Source organism: Humulus lupulus, chromosome 5 (genome assembly GCF_963169125.1).
Source record: "Humulus lupulus chromosome 5, drHumLupu1.1, whole genome shotgun sequence".
NCBI classification, from domain to species: domain Eukaryota; kingdom Viridiplantae; phylum Streptophyta; class Magnoliopsida; order Rosales; family Cannabaceae; genus Humulus; species Humulus lupulus.
The window spans coordinates 39464271-39476215 of record NC_084797.1 but is presented as its reverse complement, the minus strand read 5'-3'; the positions used below and the strand labels follow the sequence as shown (position 1 = coordinate 39476215).

At 33.0% G+C, this 11945-nt stretch overlaps 2 protein-coding genes and 1 non-coding gene across 3 annotated transcripts; 2 read left to right on the top strand and 1 right to left on the bottom strand.

Moving 5' to 3' along the window:
* The first annotated feature begins 448 nt into the window (after positions 1-448).
* On the top strand, positions 449-4131 carry LOC133779064 (uncharacterized). Its single transcript, XM_062219066.1, has 4 exons — positions 449-1388; positions 1520-2175; positions 2335-3034; positions 3185-4131. Exons 1-4 carry the CDS (start codon positions 449-451, stop codon positions 4129-4131), a joined length of 3243 nt encoding a protein of 1080 aa, XP_062075050.1.
* A 1393-nt stretch (positions 4132-5524) lies between these two features.
* Positions 5525-5598, top strand: TRNAV-AAC (transfer RNA valine (anticodon AAC)). The gene has a single exon. It is a non-coding gene; the product is annotated as a tRNA-Val (tRNA).
* On the bottom strand, positions 5593-8041 carry LOC133834770 (RHOMBOID-like protein 2). The gene is made up of 5 exons (XM_062264508.1): positions 7640-8041; positions 6658-6821; positions 6368-6531; positions 6002-6258; positions 5593-5872 (listed from the first exon to the last, which is right to left on the bottom strand). The coding sequence occupies exons 1-5, from the start codon at positions 7924-7926 to the stop codon at positions 5755-5757; spliced, it is 990 nt and encodes a 329-aa protein (XP_062120492.1). The 5' UTR covers positions 7927-8041; the 3' UTR covers positions 5593-5754.
* Positions 8042-11945: the final 3904 nt, after the last annotated feature.

Sequence of the window (11945 nt, the reverse complement as noted above, 5' to 3'; positions counted from 1 at the left end):
CATTATACAACACCTTGAAATTTTGGAATCCCTTCATACACATGTCAATATTGTGGTGCCATTTTATGGTATGAGGAACGGACAAAGAAAACACAAAAGGTCTCACATCCCAAATTCACATTTTGTTGTATGGAAGGACGTGTGCAGATACCATTATTGAAAGAAGCACCCCCTTTACTTAAATTTCTCTTAGGACCAGAATCTGGACAAAAATGGTTTAAATTTCGAAAAAATATAAGAGCTTATAACTCCATGTTTGCATTCACATCAATGGGTGGCCGAGTTGATATGTCTATCAATGAATCAGCAGGTCCTTATATTTTTCGGATGAGTGGTCAGAATTATCATCACATTGGTTCTTTGTTTCCAGAAGTTGGGAAAAAACCACAGTTTACTCAACTATATATATATATATATATATGATACTGAAAATGAGATAGGAAACCGAATGGATACACTACTAAGACATGGGAGGAAGATAGAGATTGAACACGAAATCGTTCATGAATTATCTCAAATGTTGGATCAGCATAATAATTTGGTCAAATCCTTTAGAATGGCAAGGGATAGATTCAAAGCACAACTAGAATCTACGTTTCGTTTACGCCTCCTAAGTAGCAGGACAACAGATGGTCGTCAATTCAATATGCCAACATCATCTGAAGTAGCAGGCTTAATAGTTGGTGATTTTAGTGAAGCGAACTTCGAACGTGACGTTATTGTGGAGCACCGAACTAAAGGAATTAAGAGAATCACAGATCTGCATCCAAGTTTCATGTCTATGACGTACCCATTAGTACACCCTTATGGTGAAGATGGATATAGACTTGGCATACCTTTGAGAGACGTAACTGAAAGCTCTTTTAAAAGGCAAAAGTTGACAATGAGGCAACATTATTGCTTTAGGTTGCAGCAAAAATTAAATGAGGGTCATACTCTTCTTCGATCTGGTAGACTACTGCAACAATATATAGTTGATTCTTACATGGAAATTGAAGAAGAAATATTTCGTTGGATACGAAATAACCAAAAAAAACTCAGATCAGACCTTTTTTCTGGTTTAATGGACACTATTCATCGTGGTGATTCAGATTGCTCAAAAGTGGGGAAATCAATTATTTTGCCTTCGTCACACACTGGGGGACCACGATATAGAGTACAAAATTATCAAGATGCTATGGCAATTTGTAAATGGGCAGGATATCCTGATTTATTTCTTACTTTCACTTGCAACCCAAAGTGGCCAGAAATAAATTATATGATCCATTTAATAGGGCAAAAAGATGATAACAATCAGGCCGATATCATATGCAGAGTATTTGAGATAAAGCTATTCCAACTAATGCATGATCTGAAAAAAGAACAACTGTTTGGAAAGATAATCGCATGTAAGTTTATTTCACATTTGTATCCACAACGAACTCAACTCAATTGTTTATAAAAAATGTTTTTACCAACAATAATTTCACAATTCCCACCAAAATTTCTAAATTTTAAGTTTTTATCTATGTTGTCGCAGGTATATACACAATTGAGTTCCAAAAAAGAGGACTGCCTCATGCACACATACTACTTTTCTTGCATTCGACATTGAAAAATCCTTCAGCAGACCATATTGATAATATAATAAGCGCGGAAATCCCGGACTTAAATGTTGATCCTGATGGTTATAATGCCGTCAATAAATTTATGATTCATGGACCTTGTGGAAAACTTAATTCAAACTCTCCATGTATGATGCAAGATAGGTGCACAAAACATTTTCCAAAAAAATTCAATGATCAAACGACCATCGACACAGATGGCTTTCCAGTCTACAAAAGGAGAAATACAGGTATTCATGTCGAAAAGAAAGGTGTCCTTTTAGATAATCGATATGTAGTCCCTTATCACAGGAATTTGGTTGTCAAATTTGATGCACATATTAATGTCGAGGTTTGCAATTACTCTAGATCAGTCAAATACCTTTTCAAATGTGTTCATAAAGGGTCTGATAAAACTAATGCAACAATGGAATCTATTGACACTGCCAAAGAAATAGATGAGATAAAAACATATTTGGATTGCAGATATATCTCGGCAACTGAAGCTTGCTGGAGAATATTCCAATTTGACATATATTACAGACAGCCAGCAGTTGAAAGATTACCATTCCATTTACCTGGAGAGCATACAGTAATATTCGAAGAAAACAAATGTGTTTAAAATGTTGTTTGCATACCTGGAATATAAAAAACAAAGTTCACTCAATGGTTGGAGGCAAACAAGAATTATGATGATGCACGAGAGCTAACTTATTCGGATTTCCCTATAAGTTGGGTTTGGAATTCAAAGGAGAAAACATGGACTAGGAGAAAAAATGGATTGGAAATTGGAAGAATTTACTTCGCACATCCTTCAACTGGAGAACGCTTCTATTTGAGAATGTTGTTAAATTTTGTCAAAGGGAGCACTTCTTATGAAAGTATTAGAACAATAAATGGGGTGACATATCCTAATTTTAAAGGCGCATGCTATGGTTTGGGATTGTTAGACGATGATAATGAGTGGATAGATTGCTTGACTGAAGCTAAAATATGGGCAACTGGAAAAGAATTAAGACATCTTTTCGTCACGATACTCATTCACTGTCAGGTTTCTGATGCATCACAACTTTGGAAATCTAATTATATTGCATTGTCAGAAGACATAACTTCATTGCAAAGGAAGAGATTTAGAATGAATGGTCTTAAGTTAACTGAACAACAAGTTGAAGCATACACATTGTTCGAGATTGAAAGTATCATGCTGAAGATGGGAAAAAGTTTGAAAGATATAGATGGAATGCCCCTGCCTAATCCATCTTTGATAAGAGACTCGGGTAATAGATTGGTTAATGAAGAGATTGATTATGACCGAGATCAATTAAAGATATTGCATGAGAAATCATTTGCTGCTCTAAATCCTTGCCAAAAATCAGCTTATAAAGCAATAGTACATTCAGTAGAGAATGAACAAGGCAATTTATTTTTTATCAATGGACATGGTGGTACTGGTAAAACATTTTTATGGAATACAATAACTGCAAAGCTCAGATCACAATAAAAAATAGTCTTGCCTGTAGCAACTTCAGGCATAGCTGCTTTGTTATTGCCTAATGGTAGGACAGTTCATTCACGATTTCATATTCCCTTGAATGTTACAGCAGAGTCGACTTGTGAAATTCGACAAGGCACCCTACTAGCTGAACTTCTTGTGAAAACTTCTTTGATCATTTGGGATGAAGCACCTATGGCAAATAAGTTCTGCTTTGAAGCTTTGGATAAGACCTTAAGAGATATTCTAAGAACAAGGTTTGAAAATAGCTCTAACAAACTTTTTGGAGGACTTACAATAGTGTGTGGTGGTGATTTCCGACAAATATTACCAGTTGTCCCAAAAGGTACAAGATTTGATATTGTTGATGCTTCTCTTAACTCATCATATTTGTGGCCATTTTTCAAAATATATGAGCTCAACCAAAATATGAGGCTCTATAATGGAAGATTGACTGGTTTTGAGGCTGCTAAAATAGCTTCTTTTGACAAATGGATGTTGCAGATTGGAGATGGTTCATTATATGATGACATTGATAGACAATTAATTAAGCTTCCTTCTGATATCGCCATAAATCCATCTCAAGATCCAATGAAATCCATAATTAAAGTTATCTACCCATCACTTTTACAAAAGTACAACGATCCTGCATATTTGACAGAAAGAGCAATATTAACACCAAAAAATGAAATGGTCTATGAACTAAATGAGATGATTATGAATATTATACCAGGTGAAGGGAGAACATATTTTAGCTCAGACAGTATATGCAAAGAAAGTGTAAAGACAAATGATGAAGATCTTTTGTATCCAGCTGAATTTTTGCATGGTTTGAAATTTAATGGCATCCCTAATCATGAGATGCGACTTAAGGAAGGTGCTCCTGTAATGCTCCTTAGAAATCTAAATCAAACAGAAGGCCTATGCAATGGCACAAGATTGATTATCAGGCATCTTGGTAAATGGTCCATTAGAGGCAACATCATTTCTGGAACAAATATTGGTGAAAATGTCACAATTCCAAGAATTATCATGTCTCCCAATGAATCAAGATGACCATTCAAGCTTAATAGAAGACAACTTCCCTTGGCACCATGTTTTTCCATGACAATCAACAAAAGTCAAGGACAATCTCTTAAACATGTTGGCTTGTACCTCCCTAAGCAAGTATTCACCCACGGTCAATTATATGTTGCTGTGTCCCGAGTTACCACAAGAGAAGGATTGATCATACTAAATGCTGATGATGAGGTGGGAGACCCAACCTTAATAAAAAATATTGTTTACAAATAAGTATTTCAAAATACCCACTCATAAAAAATCTATTTATTCTAGAAAATGATATAGTCTCCTTATTCATGTCCTTCAAATTCTTACCTTATAAGGTATAAATTTTACTGGTTTTAATAAAATAAATTCTCTATTCTTGCTATTGTACATAGTTCAATTCTATCTTTAGCAATATATATATTTTGAAACTACATGTGTTTATATTATTGTAAATTACAATATCAACTTCATTACACAAATATAGTAGTAAAAAAAATATGAGTATTAACTAATTTCAATATTATTCCTTACCTTATTTGTTTCACAACTCATCTAATCAAAATAATACTACATATGATTTTTTTCCCCAAATCATGAATTACATTAACTCTTTTATTTATTTACTAAATATAATATTCATTGTCTAGAATGAACCAACAAATATATATATAAATGATTCTCAAACATCAAAATGTCATGATTCAAATTTAGCGAAAATGTTAACAACTCCTTAAGTTATAAATTCTAAATATATATATAACTTAAAATTTTTACAAAAAAAAATCCAAAATCTTAATTTCTAAAAAATAATTATAATACTAATTATTATAAACACCGGGAGAGGCTCAGTTATATTGCCTAGTTTTATCGTATAACAAAGCCAAAGAAATACCACTAAAGGCGCAGGTAAGGAGCAGTGACTAACTTTGGGATTGCAATAAGGCCCATTAAGCAGTCGCACTTTTGCAAGGGAGATAGCAGTAATAACAACGAGACTTAACAGCAAAGGGAGACTCGGAATAAGGGTCCGGTCTGAGGAATCGTTGGTCACGAAGGTTAAGCAAGAAGAGAAAAGCCCCACCACCTTTTGAACATTCTGGTTCACTAGATACTAATGAGTCCCATAACACTACCACCATCACTCCCATAGGTATCTTTTTTCTGCCACCCCATTTTCCCAACAAAAAAACCTCTGTTGCTTAAGGGTTAAGACCATTATAGTCTTATAGGTTAGGAAGTGTTTTATAGTGCCATGCCACACCACCGCAATAAGGTTGGGAAACTTGGGTTTGGTGTGTATTGAAGAATGCATGGTTTTGGTCTTCATGAAAGTTGAATGAAACGTAATTTTTGTTTTTGTTACAATTCAAAGTTAGTGAAAAGAGAGAACTTCACATGTGGTGTCGTGGTGTAGTTGGTTATCACGTCAGTCTAACACACTGAAGGTCTCCTGTTCGAGTCCGGGCGACGCCAAGTAATTGTTTAGGTAATTTTTATTTTGTCACAAAACAAGCTCAAATATATAAACAAACTAAAAGTTATATAAACATGTACATCACTAGTATTCAGGAGTCTTGCAAACTATAAATTCAAGCATGAATGATGAAAGAGAAAGGCTATAAATGTATCTTAATTAATTTCATCACAATCCCATTTAGAGGTAGGAACACAACTGAGGTAATGACACCAACGACAATGATGGTTCCCATTCTCTCCACGAAAGAGCATAACCAATGCAACAACAAACCTGCAATGATCATCAGAAGAAAAGTTTGTAAAGCCTCTCTTTCATTATGTCAACAATTAATGACTTATTGACTATGAAAATTGAATCATTGTCTTTTCTATTCCTCTTTCAAAACAATAAAAAGCTTACCCCGCAATCAGGAAAACCAGGGAAATGAGCCATAAAACATATTGGTAAGGCTTGTATTTGGATTTGACTATAGGAACAGTACTAGTAGGAACATTTCGCTGCTCCAACCATCCAAACTGAGGACGAGGCAGCAAAACAAAGCCAAGTAGAAAACCAGTCAAAAAGCCACCAATGTGTGCAAAATTATCGACACGAGGCAAAATTCCAATGCCAAGGTTTATGACAACGATGACCAAAAGAGTAAGCAGAGCTGCAGCCTATGCAAATGAACAAATGAAACAAGATTGTCATGAAATGAACATACGAAACAAGATAATCATGAAACAATCTGAGGCAGTATAGGTTAGACCAAATAAGTCTGTTCACCTTGTTAGTGTAAATAGTCCAATTCGTGAGAAGTTCTGACAACATTGCTCCAAGAAGTCCAAAAAGAGCACCAGAGGCGCCCACAGAAATGTTATTTTGAATAAATAGAGAAGAAAGTATGCTCCCTCCAAAGCCAGATAAGAGGTAGACAATTCCGATTCGCACTGCCAATGTTTCAACACCCCAAAACAAAAAGAATCAGATCATATTTGCAAGACGTTGAATGCAATTTCAAGCTTATGTGGAACTAGCTTTGTAGTTTAGAATTAAAGAAAACAAAGAGAGCATACCAAAGCCGAATTGCTGCTCTAAGCGAATTCCGATAAAGACCAAACTGAGCATGTTCACAAGCAGATGAATGACACCAGCGTGCAGCCACATACAAGTGACAAGCCTCCATCCTTGATGCCTTTGAACCACTTTATCCCACTCAAGAGCTCCCAACTTCTTCAATCTTCAAAAGTTAGAAAAAGTCTTAATTTTATCCAACATCTTTATTTGTTTCTGTGTTATTATTATTAAATACAAAAGGAATCATAGATATAAGCTAGATGGGGGAACAATTTTCACGTTTTCACTTTAAGTAAGAAGAAACTTAAAAGCAATGCTGTAAAACTGAGAGAAAGTTGGGAAGACAGATTCCATAATTTATTGGATATTAAAACCAAAATGATTGCTTCTTATAGGCATAACGTTTAACACCAAATTTGATGCCTCTTGTGACAAAGCTTTAGACAGCATATGCAATAGACAGAAATCAAAGAAGGAATATTCAAAAGAATTGTGCTTCAACTAACCAGAAAAAAGTTCTTCAAACAGACCCAAATAGCAACGAGAAGCTGGTTATCAAAGCAATTGAAGTCAATTTTCAAATTGCAATATTTGAAGAACAGAACAATCTGAACAGTTCCATTCCAGCAATTTAATCGAGCATGTTCAAAATTAGAAAGCACGAATTAGGTTCTTTTTTTTTAGAGGACTTTCAACTATACTCCTATTTAAAACAAGAGAAGTAACAAAGAAAATTCAAATTAATAACACAAACAAACCAATTTTCAACAGTAAAAGCAACAAAAAAAAAAAAATTCCTTATCAACCAAAAAGGCTTGATTAATGTTTAGAGAAGGCTAAGAAACCAGAACAACTAGACAAGTGTCAACTAAATCATACAATAATTACTTACCAAGCAATCAAATCCTCAACATAAAACCATGAATAACAAAACTGAGATTCACAGTAAGAAAAAAAAAAGCATATATAATTTCATATTACGTGGAAGAAGAGGCGCCAAAGAGAGGATTCTCTTTCAAAGGCTGGAATGAGAAGCGTCCAAGAAACCTGGCTACACAGTTTCCATACAACCCAGAATTATTTTTGGGACAATCGTTGACGTACATGACCACAATAAGCATGGCGATATTGAACACTACAAACATGGGCACCAACCAAGATGTCCATTGGGTCTCTGATTCTTCTATTGGATATGAGGATGATGTTGAGTAACCATTATTACTACCTCTGCTTTTATCTCCTCTGTTCTCCGGATCTTCACTGGCCATTCTCTCTCTCTCTCTCTGGTTGGAATAAATGGATGGAGTTGGTGAAGGAAGGTTTTAATGGAGATGGAAGAAAGAGACGGTGAGCTTTTTCAGGTTTCTAACTGCCCACTGTGAGCTTGAGAAGTGTTTTTTCAGTAGTATATGCTTTGTTAAAAGTGATTAAATAGACAAACCAATAGTATTTGACCACGTGTAGAAAAAACACGTGATAAGTCACGTGGGTTGTGAATGTGCTGATGCGGTAGTATACTATTGGGTTGTCATAGTGTAGTTGGTGAAAAGGTTGTGAGGTTAATAAAAGATACACTCCGTGTAAGACGTGGATCTGTTCTGTTTTTTTCCCCAGTTCCCACGAACTGGAAGTTACAGTTTCTTAATCTTAAAATTTCCCTTTTTTATTTAAACTATCTGACATTATTGCTACAAAATATAATCTGTTTTATTATTTCTAAGCGTTTTCCTCCTCCCAATATAAATAAATAAAATAATAAAAAAAGAGTTAGTTTTATATATTTTCTATATTATTTTTTTTTTTAAAATACGTTTCAGTAATTTTTTTTGGAAGATTTAGTATCTACATTTTATATTCCACCAGCTAAAAAAAATTGTACATTTCCATTAGTTTATGTAAAAAGGATTTTATAATAACGAAAGTAATCTTAATTACATTAATAATTTTTTTTAGATTTAAAACATATTTATAAGAATATATTATCAGAAAAATAATAAGTTACTGATTATATATATATACTAGATACAATTAACTTGGAAAGTAAGATTACTTAGTTTTATTTATAGAATTTATTAATTATTTTTATTAAATTTATATTAATGTCATATAAATTTTAAATAAATAATTTATTTTAATTAAATAATTTATTTATTTTTGTTTAAGTTTATATTTATTCTAGTTTTTGAATTTGGGAGTGACAACAAGAGATTATATATTATATTATATGTTTAATATAATATTAAATATTATACGTGGATTTTAAATTTAAATTTTTTGCTAGTTTTTTTAAAAAGTAATTTGTTGCTAATTGATAGCATATTATATTATATCTTTAATATGATATTATTCTATTAGGTAAGTTTAATTAAATTTTATTTAAGTTATAAAACGTATGATTTTATTATTTTTAAATAATTATCATTGCAAAATATCTCAAAAATATCTTATTTTAATTTTTCTAATTATTTATTTTATTTTATTTAAGTTTAAGTGTTTACAAACTACCATTAAATATAAGAATATTCTGTTAAATATGAGAATATTCCGTTAAAGTTAACATTAAAAAAATAAAAACCGTTAAAACAAAAAATTTCCGTTATCTACACACTTATTATATAGAAGAGATATATCATTTTCCTAGGTTTGTTATAATATAAATGTTCTAGGTGTCCCAATTTTTTTTTTAAGGATGTCTCAAATTCTATTCTGCCTAAAAGAAATATGTTATGGTAGAATATTTAGTATCTTATAATTTAATTAAAAAAATTATTTGATTAAGAATTATAAATATATTTTAAAATTAAAAGTATTTATTATAAATAAAATTAGGAATATGTTAAGCATAATCGAATATATTTTTATCAAAATTAGTCAAAAAGTTGAATATTTAATCATACATAATGTATTAAAATTATAGGGAGTAACTATACTGCACCTATTTTTTTTACAACAGTGTATCATTTTCTTGTTTTCGGTAAGTAGATAGTTATAATCCTATTTTTTTTATGTTATAGAGTAACATTATAGTCATTTTAAACATCCAGCAAATTTTTAAGAAATTTTGAATAATTTACAGTGTCGAAAACAAGATTCAAACATCATGTTGTACACGTGCTTTATATATATATAAGTGTGAAATTCAATTGTTTAAACCATATTTTTTGTATCATAAATTATTTGAAATTTCTTAAAAATTCATGAAATGTTTTAAATAACTAGAATGTATACTGTCATATGAAAAATAGATTATAACTATCCGCATGCCGACGGAAAAAAGATGCACCGATGTTGCAAAAAAAATAGATACACTATAGTTGTCCCCTAAATTTATTAATTTTTTTTTAAGTTTTCACTCAAGTTAAAGTTTAAACAATCATCAAAATTGTTGACGTCGTTTTTCATCAACTTAATTATGCAGAGCAATTAAGCAATTAATAAGGAAAAAAAATATATTTTTTACGTGTTTCAGCAGTTAAAATCTACGTCTACGAGTCACTTTTATTAGAGTCTGTGTTAAAGTTTCAAGAAAGAGCAATTTCCAAAAAATACTTATTGCGCATTAATACAAATGACTAAATCCAGGATATTTATAGATCTGGTTACAAGAATATCTTCCCACAAATTTAGGAAAGTTACAACATAATATTTAAATTTAAATTCAAATGAATATCTTAATAATACAAATTAAATGCAGTATTAAATAAAAGATCCATTAAAAATAAGGTTACTGTACTCGGTTTTAACCAATCCCACATAAATAGGGATTTCATAACAACATCTCCATGTATCACTTTAACGTGTATTCGAGCCTGATCATTGCCTCAACGCGCTTTCGAGATCATCCCAAGTCTCGAGCTCACCATTCTAGTTATCGCCACCTTCTTGCTTGTTTAGTCGTTCGAACTCACCTCTTGAAAGAAATTGATGCTTTCGAACCTGCAACTCATGCTCGAGCGCTAATGACGTAGCTAGGGAACCTCGTGACAATTTTTACAAGTATAATGCTATCACTTGTTAATCCTGAGCTTACTCTTTACGAGCATACATTTCGAGGTTGATTATTTATTCTCGAAATTTGGGTGTAACATTTTTCTCCCTCAAAAGTGTTGGTTCGAATCTCATGAGAATAAAACTTTTGAACTTCACTTTCGGGAAACGTGTCCACCTACCACACTCAAGTGTGGACATGTATCATACAGGATTAGATATTGAGAGTACTCAAGTACTCTTTTCTCTGCAGACATTCTTTCCTATTCCCCTTTTTACCGCCAGTTTTCGAGATCAAACGTGGTCCATTGGACCACGTTTTAATTCGTTTCAAGGGCTCAGATTAATCCCCCAATGCCACCTTTTTGCCTATTTAAACTCCCATTCAACTCCTCCATCCTCACTTCTACAATCTCAACTTTCAGAAAATAAATTCGAACCAGAGCCCCAAATTTTTGCATGTTCTCCAAGCCAAAAAAGCAACGCAATCTCCACACCTTTGGTTCCATAGGATCGTTCTTGCTTCTGATTTTCTAATCCACGTTCTCTTCATTCCCAAGACCAACTTTGTTAAAGCTCTATAAACCTTACTTTCTCTATATATCACATTTTTTTCTTAGTTTTCATGCATGAGAAAACTCTTCTGGTTCTTGCTATGTTCTTGAAATCTTCTTTGTAAAATGGAGATTTTGATTTGTATGAGTGACCATTTTTTGCGAATAAAGATCTGTTTAGGCAAATAATTTGGTAAAAATCTGGCAAAAATGACATCTTCTAGGTTATGGGGTAATAGGTTATAGGTTTCATGTAGTGCAAGAAATAGCATTTTGAATTAGGGTTTTAATGCACATCACTCGATGACATCACCTTTTTGGGTAACTGTCCATTTCTCCCTAGAAATTCAGCATACCCCAAGCTGGAAGTAACCGTCCCACTCTCACGTGAACCTACTCTTGGTGCCTCAAGCTTATAACTGCTCGGTCATGGCATTTGAGTAGTCTCGCTATTTCAAGTCTTCGAGCTCGATTTATTCTATCTCAATATCTCAAGCTTGCAAACTCGAGTTATCAAGATTTTTTCTTCCTATTTTTTCTAAACAATGTGCCCTCACCCTTTTCTTTCTTGTTAGTTGATGCAGTCTTAAGAGAATTGGTGGGGACCCGAGGATTCAATCCCTTACCACTCACCTTCTCCTCAAGTTGAATATCCATTCACTCAAAACCAACAGTTGATTCAGGAGCACGAAGGGCGCCTCGAACGGGGAGACATACGAGCCCACTGACGACGTTAGATTAACGAG